This window comes from Hipposideros armiger, unplaced genomic scaffold (genome assembly GCF_001890085.2).
Source record: "Hipposideros armiger isolate ML-2016 unplaced genomic scaffold, ASM189008v1 scaffold_60, whole genome shotgun sequence".
Classification (NCBI taxonomy): Eukaryota; Metazoa; Chordata; class Mammalia; order Chiroptera; family Hipposideridae; genus Hipposideros; species Hipposideros armiger.
In genome coordinates, this window is record NW_017731410.1 from 498555 (window position 1) to 513357 (window position 14803).

General features: G+C 37.2%; 1 protein-coding gene across 1 annotated transcript in view; it reads left to right on the forward strand.

The window, feature by feature from the left end:
* The window catches only part of PARP8 (poly(ADP-ribose) polymerase family member 8), a 176421-nt gene extending 162352 nt beyond the window's left edge, over positions 1-14069 (forward strand). The window contains exons 24-27 of the mRNA XM_019641448.1: positions 1636-1709; positions 2824-2893; positions 3742-3826; positions 13694-14069. Coding sequence (XP_019496993.1) covers positions 1636-1709; positions 2824-2893; positions 3742-3826; positions 13694-13796 — 332 coding nt within the window. The 3' untranslated portion in view covers positions 13797-14069. The remainder of the gene's footprint in view (positions 1-1635; positions 1710-2823; positions 2894-3741; positions 3827-13693) is intronic.
* Positions 14070-14803: the final 734 nt, after the last annotated feature.

Below are 14803 nucleotides of genomic sequence, written 5' to 3' on the forward strand. Positions count from 1 at the left end.
TTCACATGGTGCCTGGATGATCAGTGTTAAGATCCCCATATTACAGAAAAGCATACTTAGAGGGGCCTAATAACTAGGTGGCATTGACCAGGCCTACCTGTCTAAATCCTCTGCCCAAGTTCATGTTCTTTCAATTATAGCAAGTTGTTTCTCGGCCACTCACCCTGACCTTTTCCAGAGCACATGTCCTAAGAGCCCTGGATAGACCCTATAGCCTTTTCTGAGCCAGCCTCAGAAGACACATGGCATCAATTCCCACACACACTACTGGTCAAAGCAGTCACAAGCTTTTCTGTAGTCAAGGTTGGGGAATTAGACTTCGTCTCCTGATGAAAGAGTGGCAGTCACATTGTAAACAAGCATATGGCTTGAGAAATATTGTTGCAGTGATCTTGGAAAGTACAATATGCCAAAATAACACTACGAAAATAAATACCAGGAAGAATAAGATAGTATAAGAAATAGAAAAACATAGTTCAGCGGAGAAACAGTCAGCATACATCAGAGTCTAAATCTCATGAAAACAGAATAGAAACAACAATGTAAAACAAATTTAAATAATTAAATACATCCTCAGCATAGATAAGGAAAAATGCAACAAAATCATCAGGTATTGTGATTTTCTGCTTTTTATACTGGTGTATGGACTCCTTAGATAGGTTCATGGAAAGGTTTGCAGGGGATACAAATGGATGTAAACTTTGTTGGTGTGAATGTTCATTTGTCTGAGGAGAGGGTCTACAGCTGTCATCAAATTCTTGAAGTGTCTTTGATCAGGAAAAAATGTAAGAACCACTCTAGTAAGATGAAGTAGCCTCATAGTTGGTTCTGAGGACTGCAAGCCTCGAAGGTAGAGAACAGAGCGGTCTCTCTTGGAAAAGCTTACATCCACACCATTTGCAATTTGGTCCATTGGCTTTTTGCCCATTCTCCTTAAAGCTTCTATTGAAACAGCAACAAAAACATGAACACACCTCTTTGTTTCGGAACAGTAGATGAGCATTTTCAAATAAACTAGAGCTACAAATTACCAATTATAAAACAGATAGGAATTTCAGTTATGTTTTGTCTAAAACATTTCACAGTAAAAAAGCATGGCCTTAAAAGAGTAAGCTAAGACTTTGAGTATCGTAGACAAAAGGACTTACATGATTTTTCTTTACTAGGAGAAGTAGTAAATTTTATATGGGATTGATCATGTGTCAACAATTCATGAAGTTAAGTTGCAGTATAAAAATTTTTTTACATTGTTCATATTTCCCACCCCTAATCTTCTCTGTCTACTAACCAGATAGTAAGAATGAAAGGGTCTAAAAGCCTTTCAAAACCAAGTTTTAAGAATTTTCTTATCCTATCAATTTTATGCAAGAGAATTTTCCAGCCCTGTTTCAATGCAATGAAAAACCAACTGGATTTTCTACTTTCTAACTCTACCAAGACTTTTGAAACCCACTGACTGCTCACCCCAGGTACTGAGGGCACCGCAGCTGCTCTCGCAAGAGCCCTCTGTGACTATCAGTGGCCTGATACCATCTCACCTTTGCCTAAAGTCGGACTGCGCAGTGCAGATGGATTGTATCTTGAGCTGCATCATACAGCTTTGTTCCTAAGTTATTGTTTTGCTGATGGTTTCAGGGATGAACAAGAAGCAGAAGGTGTCAGCCAAGGATGAGCCGGCTTCAAGCAGTAAAAGCAGCAATGCGTCACAGGTATTGTAGCAGCTTGACTGACTGCATAAGATAAGTGAATTCAGGCTCCATTCGCGAGCAAGATTTCAATAAATACTTGGGCTTTTTAAGTCTGCAGAATGATTATAAGTAGTCATTACTCATAAAGGAATAAAACTCACCCGTAAATGTAATAACCAAAATGCCTTTGTGTTCAGTAAATATTCAACAAGTAATTACTGAGTCCCTACTGTAATGTTATAGACGCTCATCGATACTGGGCTACAATGATAATCAAAAACAGACAAATCTTTCTGGAGCCTACATTTTACTGAGTGGCTATAAATAAGCTGAATATGTATTTAGATAGAACACTAGATGGTGGTAAATGTTATAGAGAAAAATCAGGGAAAGGGAATGTTGGATGCTATGGGGTGAAAGCAAGAACGAGAATGAATGTTAAGTGAGGTGGTCAGGAAAGGATGCTCTGAGGAGGCTCTGTTTGATTGAAGATCTAAAGGTGGTAAGTGCAGATGCCATTTGACTCTCTGGGAGAAAGAACATTCCACGCAAAGAGAAGAGCAAGCACGAATCCCTTGTTTCTGAAAATACGTACATTTTGGACAAATTAAAAATCCATCTGATGAATAATGTGACTTCAAATTAAAAAAAAAGAAAAAGATCATAGTGAACCCGGTATCTAAAACCCCCTATTTTCCACATGAGGCATTTCTGATACCTCTGTGGCTTAATGATGCTGTAAAAATGGGTCGGTTTTACGTAGTTAGGCCATCTGGGATAATTGAGCTTAATGTTTGAAAAGATTGTGCAACTTGAATTTTGTTTCTCTTCAAATAAAGATTTCAGACTTCCAGTAAAAATAAATTTAGGTTCTAATTCTATGTTGTGGGGCTATTGAACTTTAATTTAGCCTCACTTACTTGAGAGTGATTTAATAATGATTATGTACAGAAATTAAATGATGTAACAAATATAGCTTGCCATTAAGAGAGAGTTCAATGATATTGCTGCACGTCTTGATAGGCCCTTTAAAAAAACATCTAGCGCTATCTTGGTGACTGTTATTTTTTAATGATGAACAATTGAGTGACTGCCCTATTTTCACTCTAATTTTTAAATTTTTTTTGGAATTTAGTCGCAGAAAAAAGGACAGCAGTCCCAATTCCTGCAAAGCCGTAACTTAAAATGCATAGCCTTATGTGAAGGTAAGGTGAAAGTTTAGCAAACCACATGTCATTAATTCTCACACTTCTGTATATTTAAGAATTTGAATATATTTACAGAATGCTTAGAATAGTGAGCGCATTATTCCTTGTGACCTTCTCTAAGGGCACAAATGGAAAACGGGTACAATAGAGATGATAAAGGTTAAAAGCAAAGAGCAAAGTTGGCAAGAGTTCAGACAGTGCTTTATTTTATTCTTGGCAGATATTTCAGAATGGTAATTATATCTTTCTGATCAAGTATTGCTTGTCTCTTTTGTTAATATGCCACCTTCCTTTCTCAGTTCGTTTTTGAATGTACAATATTATGAAAAATTTCAAAGATGAACCAAGCCCTGAGAGATAACCCAATAGGTCTTCCTATTCCTATACTGAAATGATTCTTTTATTCTGCACTTGGGACAGAAAAATTAATACGCAGTTTGCAAGATCATATACTCTTCTTTGTTCTTGCTTTAAATTCTGATTTTGGCTAGAATTTATTTCTGTCCTGGGATTTGTGGTAGCCACTGTTAACTGTCTTGTAAGTTTTCAACACTTGATAGTCATATAGGACACGAAGTTGCTTTCTACATAGTGCCCAAGTCAGGACCTATCTGCGTTTGATAATATACAAGTGATTACCTTCCTCTTGTTAACACTAATCCTGTTGGAAACATAAAATTGTTACATGGCATCTCATTGTTTTTATTTACATTTCTTGAGAACTAATAAGGCTAAACATTTTTCATATGTTAATTTGTGCGTGTATTTTTGCTTTTAAATTTCTAAGAGAAGGGATACAGTAACTTAGAATAAACAAGTTCTTTAATTGTATCTTCCACTTACAGTGATCACCTCACCTGACCTGCACAAACATGGAGAGATATGGGTCGTCCCAAATACTGATCATGTCTGCACTCGATTCTTTTTTGTGTAAGTGTTAAGGCTCACATTGTATAGTATGTTCCTATCTTCTCCGTAAGTGAGGTAGTAGTGACTCCATTATTATTTGGTCACTTTAGCTGCCATTACATAACAGACATTTGATTTGTCATCAACTTAATATTTTTGCTTTATTTTAATAAGCTGTAAAAAAAAAACAGTGATGTTTAAATGCTGTTAACTTAGAAGAGCTGAAGAAAAAAATTCTCTTTAGCCATCTGTCTGTGTGTGTATGTATGTATACATGTGTATATATGTATATTTACATATACACGGATATTTATACAGATATATACATACATACAAATACGCATATATTCTTTATTTCTATATATTTAAAAATATTCAAACTGGAAACAAAGAAAACAATAATGAGAAGGTTTTGTCTCTGTAGAAAGCTGATCTATATTGTGTATAATATAGGCCGACAATATAGAGCATATTGATGTAGACTTTTTTGACACAGCAGTATCAAAAGAGCTGCATTAAAATATAAAAGCATTATTTTTTGTCCCTAAATAACTAATGAGGGTGGGAGTCCTGTCTGATTTTCACCTACACTCTTGCTTGACTCCCAACCCTTTTCCCGTACCTGTTCCTTCCATCCATGGTGCTGTCACAGAAAGGACCTCAGAAGAATTGAGTATGTCTGTTTGGTACTTTTATATTGTTTTCTGTAAAGAAGCTGGAAATATGCACTGGCTGGTTTTTTATAAGCTATGTCAAAATAATACATAATTATTTTGTATTAACTGCATCAGGATTGCTTCAATATGTAGTATAGTCATAGCACCCTTTGCCTATAGCATTTAATCTGTTACCTTATTGACAGACTCTTCACAATGAAAATTTTACAAACTTCCTGGTTTTCTTTTAGGTGGTATGAAAACTGAATTTCTGATGATACAGATTTACATATTATATATCTATATCTTATGTGCATACAATACATATTAATGCATAAATTACATATTATGAGACATATACATGTCTATGTATTTCTTTCTTAATGTTGAGGCAGCAGTGAGTATAATGAAAAGAGCACCAGTTTTGATCAATTTGTGCCCAGGCTCACCAGTTATTAGTAGGGCGACATCAGCCAAGTTGCATAACCTCTCTAAGTTTCATCAGTAGATACAATATAGCACCATCAGTAGATACAGCCAAGTAATATACCTACCTGTGTTAGCCAGAATTCCAACAGGAAATCAGTGGCCCATAGGAAACGTGATCATTTCTATCATCCACGAGTGGATTACTTACAAAGGTGTGGTTATAGCATACCATAGGCCTAATGTAGCAGCCTGGATCTAGCAGCACCAGAGCTGTTATAGATCCCTGTGTCCAGAAGGACCAAGACAGGAAGCAGAACCTGGTAGGAGTGCCCTTTCTGTGATAGTTCAGCAGCTTTGAAAGGAGTCATAGACTTCGGTTGAGGCGCTGAGGCAGCCCAGGGTGGCCTTATGGGGCTGGAACCTAGGGAACCCTGACCGCCCCCTATTGTCAGTATCCTCCTGAGACACCACATTGGTCAAACCCTACCAGAAACTAGAAGGCAAGGCAGCATATTGACAGAGTCCATCCACGGCAGGCCCCGGAGGCAGAATGCAAGGCAGAGAAGGGCGCCATGTGGGTGTGGAGGCTCCTAGAAGCTGTCTGCACACTCACTACCTTTTAAGGTTATTATGAGGACTTAAGTTCACACAATGCAGGTTTCCATGGAAAGGCACTCATTAAATATGTTTTCCCTTCTTTTTTGACAGTCTTGACAATTATCCACTGTTAGAAGATTGGCCTTCCAAAAGACACATCCAATCACAAAGTTATTTCATGGAGTGGCCTTAAGATTTTGACAGAAAAGTCAACTCCGAAGTCCTTTCCTTAGCCTGACATTAACCAGTTAATCTCCTTTTGACATCTTGCTAAAATTTAAATATATTGAGCTCAATAAACAATTTTAGATATTTAAGCAGGCAGTGACCATTCAAGCATTAATTCCTTGAAATTTTACATAAATTATATGTAAAATAAATTTGTAGGGATATATGTGTGTGTTTACTGAACAGAAAGATTTTTCTTCTTTATTTCATAAGAAGAAAAAATTGAGGAAAGACCATCTGAAGAAGAGAGAAGAAAACACAGTGTATTCAGATACTTTTGAAATGATACAAAGGAAAGAATTTTATTAAGATAATGATTTTCATTTTTTCATAAATGCAAATGAGATTTCATCCTTTTTCTCTGCACCCTTAGGAGGGAAGGGACTAATTAAGGAAAATTGATAAAGGTTCAAAACACATCAAAAAGAGAATCCATTCACTAATTAATGTACATTCTAATTACACCCATCAGTTTCTTTCTTTATAGACGATGTAATCAAAGAGTTCCAGTGACGTGCCTCCCTAGTGAGTGGTAACATCCAGGTAAAGGATAAATTGATGAGAAAGAAGTGAGTTATCACAAACATACCATTTTCAAACAGAAAGTCAATTTCTGTTCTTATTTTTTTTGATATGTTATGTGATCTCTTATGTTAGAAGCTTCGCCTGATGACTAGTACATAAATTAATGTGCCTTCCTCTTTATCTGTTTAGTGAAAATACTAAAAATTAAAATAAGTTCCATGTTAGTTGGATTTCTAGAGTGAAAGAGATAATAAAATAGTCATTTGATAGCCCTATCACATTTTTCCATCAAGTAAACAATAACACAGACAGACAGAAAAATTGGAAAATTTTAGGAGACGATGTATCAAAAAATAAAAAAACTGAAAGTAAAATTTAAAGGACGATATCCCTCAGGGAAAGAAAAGGAGAATGAGAAGTTTGAAAAAAAATTGTCGGAAAATTCCATAATGAATAAGCTTAATCAAATATAAATGCTCCAGGCGAAATGTAATAATTCAGATGTTATGAACAGACTCTAGCCAATCGATAATTTTTAGCAATTTTAGTAATTGTTGCTAAAGCTCCATTTCATTACTGACCTGAGACATGTATATACAAAGACATTAAGGGCAATATATAGGAATAAGGCAGCTTTTTAAAAAGGGCCAAAAGCTGGGCTTACACAGGGGATGTGAAAATCAAATAGGCATATTGTGCTTTGGTCATATACAACAAAAATGTTTATTTCACAGTGCATGGGACTTTTAGAGCCAGAGACGGAAACTTACTATTGTGTATTTTTCATAAGTAGTGTTAAAACCATAAAATCCAAGAGAAGGTAATTGATGATTTGGCGAGTTAACAGAATAGGTGAATCTAGCGCCATAGGCCCCCCACCACTTCCATAGCAAGAGCTCTGAGAGATGGGAGTGTGTCTTCTTTTTCATCTGTCTGGGACCAAGGAAAGGTTCAGAAACACTAGGCTCGCGTCTCTTGCTTACGTGATGTTCCAGCCTTCACGTTTAAGGCTCCAGTTTTTCATTGATTTAGAGCAGGCAGATCTGCCAATGAACTGTTTCCATGTTTTGTCTATTAATTAAATTTAAGGCATCTACCCCCCTCCTGTTTCTCAAAACACATCAAGAAGTGCAGAAATTGAACAACCGGAAGACCAAATAGAACACCATCTGCAGAAAAGACACAAGAGTATTTTCAGGTTCTTGGGTCAAGCAGATCTGTTTCAGGAATCCCTGTCCAAAGCCCATTTTAGCTTTCAAGGTCTAGCTCAAGTGCCACCGCTCTCACGAAGCCCCTAATCAAAATGAACCTCTTCCAGGCCGTCCTACAGCTCCCTGCAGAACTTCCGTTTACATTTCCTTTTATTCCTTGTGTCTGACTCCTCCACCAGGCTGTCAGCACCTAAAGGGCAGACTCCTCCTCTTGGTTTTGGACCCTGCTGCGTGCCCTGTAGCGCCTTGCATGGAGCCTGATGCATGGTTTCTTGTCAGTCAATTTCTAATGAATGAATAAAGACAAAAGCAAAAAAAAAGGAAAATATCTTGGATTATATGTGGTTTTTCTTTTAGGTCGGAGTTTGAAATATATATCCAAAGAGGCAGATACAAGAAAAATTTATAAAATAAGAACTGTGTAATGGCCATTAAGTAAACTAACAGATACCTTTCATCATGATTTTGCAACAGATAAACAGTGTTCCACCGGGAACATAGTGAGGAGACAACTTATTTATAAACTGAGATGACAGAACATCAGTCATGGCTCAGTGGAGCTGTGTGACATCAAGCTGATACAATCGGGGAACTTGGGTTTATCCCCAGTCTATAATAAATCCAATTTCTCTGTCTCCATCCCAGATCTATTTCCAAGATTTAAACTGCCGTATCACCCCCCTGCTTAAAACTCTCTTTGCAGGTGCTTACTTTTGGGTTGTCGGAAAAGTCATGACGTATTTTTTTCTATGTTTTTCGTTGCAAAAATGTGTCATGACTTTTCCGACAACCCAATACTGATAAGATGAAGCTCAGACTCCTTTGCAAAGGGAACCAACTATTCAGCCCTTTGTTCTTCCTTCAGTACCTGTTGGAAGGCCGAGGCGCTCCGATCCCCAGCCTCGTGGCCCACCAATTTCGCCACCCACCACTTCTCACCTCAAGATGTTATGCTTTACAGCCTGAGCTGTATGCTGCCATTTCCACACTTCCATACTTTTGCTCTTTTCATTCTCCACTAAGCCTGGATTATCTCCTCCACTCGCTCCCTGCATACTCATGTATCTACTTCCCACTCCTCTTTGAAATCTTTACTGCATGCTTCCCCTCCCCCCAGAAACTTCCCTTGGCTCCTTGGTGCTGCCCTGGGCTTGCTTTTATCGTTGGATTCCTCTATCCTATGCCTGGTCTTCATTGCTCTGTATACTTCTTGAGGTTGGGGACTAACTATATGGCTCACTTGTGTTTGTGTTCCTAGCACAGTGCTTGGCAGATAATTAGGAATAAATGAAATGCCCACATTGTAACTGCTTGCTGGGCATTTCCCCTCAGAAAGTCTGCTAATACCTTAAAATCGGTATGTGCAAAGTGGAACCCATCATTGCTAAATCCCCTAACCAATGTCTCAGCTTCCCAATCGATGTAGTAATTGCACACATCAGAGAGACTTGAAACCCGAGCTGCAGTTTTCAGTTTCTTTTTCCTTGCTCACTATGGTCATCAGCTCCCAAGTTTATCTTTTCAGTTTTCTCCCATCACTACCTTTGTTTCCGTGGATAAATCATTCTCTCCCCCCAGAGTACACCAAAAAAAAAGGACTAGTTATTCTCCATGCTCCTAATTTCTTCAGTATTGCTGATCTGTTTTGTGCAGTGCCAGATTTATTGAACGTTACCATTCTTACATTCTGTTTAATGTACCGAAACTGAAATCAAAGGTAAGCAGAAAAGGATAAAATCACCCATAATATCCCCACATAGCGTTAACTACGGTTCATCTTTTAGGGTGTTGCCTACATTTCTATGCATATAAAATTTTAAGGTCATACTATTCATACATTATTATTTTTCCAAAAGCAGAGTTTTGATGATTCCTTGCTCATACAGGCTGGTAGTTTTTAACACAGAAAAACAAACATGGCCGTCTGCAACATAGAGCCTGTTTACCTTACTTCAGTTACCTGTACAAACCACTGACTGAATAAGATTATTAGCCAAGCATGGAGTTGTGTTTCCCCACCACTGTGCCTTTACTCCTCAGTCAGCCCAGATGGCTGGCATCCTCACCAGCTCGTCCTGTAGCCAGTCTTTTGAGTCATAACCACTTGGTCTTTTCACTAGAGCCTTTCCTGATGTCCCAGTCAGACATGATAGCTGTCTTTACTCTGAATTTTGCTTGCCCTTTCTTTGTACCTCCCAGGCTGCCTTGTCCTACAGTGATTTCCATAACTGTTATCTCCCCACACAAAAACGCAAGGGCTGTCTGTGTTTGGGAGTCTCTTGTCTTGTGCAGAAACTTGTACTACATGTTGAATGAAAGCAATGACAAAAGACCGAATGTTCTAACTTAATGAGGATATTATACATGGGCTGTGAAATAGCATCAGATTTCTTCCAGGAGCTATGGGCAAATGCTGGTTTATGCTTCAGTTCACAGTGAACATCTCCTTTGTATTGCTAACGGAAAACAGAGCTATCATTTCTGGGTTCCAGATTTAGGGAGACAGAAAACAAATTTATGTGTGCCAATCTTAAAACCGTCACAAAGCCACTATGTCGGTTTGAGAATAAAAGTTGTTAAAACATTCAAAAGTTTTTATTTTCATGAAATTTCTTTACATACTCGAGAGTTCCAGACAGTTAAATTCCAACTATTGTCTTTTCTCTTTTATAGATTTTTAAGCAAATTGGTTTATTTATTTATTTTTTTAATTAAAACCTTACTCCTGGGAACACAAGTAATTTTTATCTCCTTTTCGATGATTTCAGCTTTCCTTCTACATAAAACCCCAGTCAAGTGTATCATTTCCCTATTGATATCCTTCTTGTTCTGTGTTTCCAATTTTGCTTTCTGGCCTTAAACGAACTTCACATTAACAGCGTAGTGTTTGTCTGCAATACTATTATACTAAATAACTGTGAAGTATTCTGCATGCCGTATTGTGAGCAGTGTCCTACTGCCACTAGCAATTCACACAACTAAGCCTTGCCAGGCGGCCACATTAAATGGTAGTTTGTTTTTCTTCTATTATTGTATACGCTTCGTAGTTTAAGACATCTGAATGCCTTTGGCCGGTTTTATCCTTCAACCTACAACCATTCATGCTTCCTCGCAGACTTCATAGACAGTGGGAAATACGCATTTTGATTAATATCGTTCAACCTCCATCCCTTACTCTTGCTCTCTTCTGTCCCCTCCCCCTATGCTCTTTCTTTTTTAAATTATTCTAGCTTACTAAAGGATGGGAATCTCCTTCCCATTAACTTCAAAAGCTTTTTAAGTGTCAGTGACCATGTAATATTTGGGGATACCAAACTCTTTGATTTGACTGGGAAACAGAGAGAGGAGTTAGCGATGGGATACGACAGAAGAAGAAGTTTAGGATTGGACTATGAAGGACCCTGGTGTGTCATGCCAGCGACACTGGATTTTGTTTTGCAAGTAAGATGGAGACCATTTGTGTCACTCTAGCTGGTCTTGTAGGAGGGATGATGGGGTTCAGTGTGGAGACAGATCCGTTATACTGTCATTACATAATCTAGGCCAGTATTTCTCACTGTAAGAAGAGATGCATTTGCCATTGTGACTTGGGGAAAAACAGTGCTTGCTTTGTGTGGTACAGTCCATATTCTTGGTCCTATTCTATTCTAATGTTATTGACAAATGCTAGCCTGGACAACCTAAATTAGTGTCAAAACCTGCTTATTGTACAGAATCTGCAACTTGAAAATCACTCATTTAGATGAAGGATGATGAAGACCTAAAGGAAGGTAATAAATGGCATTGGATGAAGAGACGATTCAGCTGGAAATAATTAGGGAAATGGAAGCAAGATAACTCACTGATTTGTTGGATTTAGGCATGGGGAAGGGCCAAGGATGACTGAAGTTTTCTTGTTGGAGAGTGGGTAGATGATGGTACTTCAAATTGAGGTACTGATAGAGTGAAAAGGAGCAGACTTAGGGTTAAAAATTAAGTTCAGTCTTGCAATTTCTTTGTGGAAATTATAGTTAGGGAAAGATGTAAGGATTGGAGATATAGTTTGGGGATTGACATGTGGGTGATAGTTGAAACAGGAGAGACTGAAGTACTTGAGAGTTCACATATCATGAGAAGGGAGAACACTGAGAAGGGAATTGTGGGTAAAACCAGCATTGAAATGGGAGGCAAGGGAAGAGGATTCAGTAAGAGAGATTGAGAATTAATAATCAAAGGGCTAAGTAGGGAGTGAACAGACAAATAGCAGTCAGCTGTATCACATGCTACAAACATAGGAGGATACAATCTCCCAAATTCATCCGCTAGGAGGCCATGGGCAACCATGGTCAGTACTTGTCAGAAGAATGATTGCAGTGGATTGAGGAAACAATAAGAAGTTATCATATATTACAGGTAAATCTTAATCAAATGTCAACTTCAAGTTGAAAGGAATGGAGATGGTAGTATGTAGGCTGGATATCGATTAAACCGAACATACTTATTCAGCATTGTGTCCAAAACATAGAGGACATGGTGTATTCACTGTGCCAAGATTGCCATAGAGATAGAACAAACACAAAAACATATTAAGAAATGAAAAGTAGAGATACATATGGACTGGTATTTGAAATTGGGAAGCCATTAAGAACCAAAACAGTTCTAAGACCTTTTACTCTTCCCACTTCTCTGAAAGGACAATGGTTTTCTTTGTGTCTGTTTTGTTCGCTTTCTCTCTTGTTTTCCATAATCTAAATCTAGAGGAGCTAGCTGGATTGGGTTGGTAAAACAGCGTTATCTCCCTTGTGCCCTGTTTTCAGCCGGTTCACCTCCCAGCCTTGGCTCAGAATTGTAGATGGCTGTTTACCCATAGTCCAGTCGGTAGCCAGGATTTACATAAAAACCAGAATAATGTATTTTATTTGCCCAATAAAATATATCTTTATATATTAATAGTTAGCCACAAAGCACCTGATTAGATTTGGACCATTCTAAAGCATTTCACTTTACACATTCTCTAGTTCTGAACAGGGCACTTCCTGTTTGACCTAAGAAAGTACTTATAACAGGGCTGTGTCCCACATATCCCATTCTTTTCCTTGCAGTAATGTTTCACCATTGAGTGTTTTGTATATACGTGTGCATGCACACACACACTTGTGTGGTAAGAGCTAACAAAGTTGACAGGCAACCTTAGGTCAGTTCTTAGGAGTTTAAACTTGATACAAATGCAATTATCACCAGGTGTTTAAGCAGTGGATTATGTAAGGACCTGAGTTCTCATTGCTTATGTCACCTGTGTCCTTTTCCTGTATTGTGCTATTTCAGGAGAATTTGTGTCTAGTGAGGAAAAGACTGGCGCACATTAATCTTTGAGACTGTGCTTGCATTCCTGATTATCTATTTTGAAGTAATTACCACTTCTGTAAAGCTTCTGTCTTGAAGTCATTTTTATGAAGTAAAATTAATTCATCACCTAGTCTACTCTGAATGTTATCAGGGAAGTTTAAAAATTCATTCTTGGGAAATTTTTATTGCCCAAGTAAGTTTATTTGAGGAAATGAATTGTCACCTAAAATGTAATTATTGCTCTCTTAAGGACTTAGTAATTGCTGTCCTTTAATGTGATATTTTCACTTCTGTTGCTTAGCTAAACTTAGCCTACTTGCATTCTTAGGTGAAGCACCAGCATACATAAAAATTAAGTTATAGTCAGACCAAATAGAGCAAACCAGTGATAAGAAAAAAAAATGCAGCACTGATTACAACAGAATAATAATTAGAAGACAGGCCTGGCAAAGGAGTGGCGTAAAGTAACTTCTTAGAGTGTCACTGATGAGAAAATAAATGATAGAAGTACGAGTGGAGTCAAGTCCAGAACCTAGGGTGGTGTTGGTATTTGCCTTCACAGTGGGCTTCATGTAACATTGCTCTGGGAAATTGGTACAAGGCCAAGACTCTGGGGTCCTTCCTGCAACTCAGGCCATGCTTTATGTGGGGATGAAAAAGGAAGGAAGGAAGGGAGGGAGGGAGGGAGGGAGGGGCAAATCAGGGCATGACAGAATAACCAGGTGTTTGGTGATACAAGCTTTTCTCTGTTTAGCAATGCAAACGTATTGTTAAATGCAACTGAGAAATAACTTGTCTTTTGCTATTGCTTACCTTGGGCTCTATTGTAGGTATCAAATAACATTTCTAAGCTATTGTAAATGCTTTTTGAGTTTTTCAACTTTTTGAATGTTTTATGTTTCTGTTTTGTGCTTTAGTTATGAAGATGGCCAAGTGGGAGATGCAAATATTAACACACAGGAAGGAGGCATTCACAAAGAGATCCTTCGAGTAATTGGTAATCAAACTGCTACTGGTTAAAGGACCACCACTTAATTAACATGATTTGAAAGCCTTCCTCGGGTTCAAAGCTGGATTTTGAACTGAAGAAGATGATAAAATAATTTATTGTTATTATAAACAAAATTAACCCTTTGAATACTGATTTTTTTTCTTAGTATTTCTAAGTATCTCGTTAAATACCTAAAATGGTATAAAATTTATCAATTGTAGGGTTATGGAATCTAGTAATAAAATTACAACAGCACTTAAACTGAAGTGTGGGTTGCTTACATAATAAACAGATTGAAAAAACAGTTTTGTGCTGATATTTTTATATTAAACTCTAATTGGAAATTTGGTATTATATACCGACACTTTAGCTTACCAAAATAAAATTGAGAACATTTTATAATGATGTCTAAATCTTTAAGATACTTTGCAATAAGTATAATGTTTGCACATTCTGATGTGCTATATAATTAGTAGTATGAACATTCAAATGTTTGAAGAGGGATGTTTCCTATTCTCCTGTTATTTTTCCTTACACAAAAACAATTAGGTCTTAGATGCAATGCTTTGCCCCAAAGTTTGTAATATACATATCTATAAGTCATGCATCAAAATGTGATTGTGCATATATGCGTGTATATATATATATATATATACACATATATGTTTTGACAACAGAGATGGCACAGCTCCACGATTCTCATTCAATGAAAAGAAAATAATAATAAGCAGTAAATCTGGACATAAACCAAGATATGAGTCACATTTACCATTATTCATTCACTGAAATATTTGCAAACAATTTTGCTATGAAAGAATTTTCCCTTCAGTTAAAATTTGATTGTTTTATAATGTTATCTAAAAGTCATAATTTGGGGAACATAGATGCTGGTGGATTAAATCCACATTCAAATGATCATATGTTTAAAAAAAAGATCATATGTTTAAAAGAAAGGCCTCAGAATTTGAACAAACAGTATAGTATATATTTTTTATATCCTACAGTGAAACATTTAAAATTTTTATTTTTACCACAC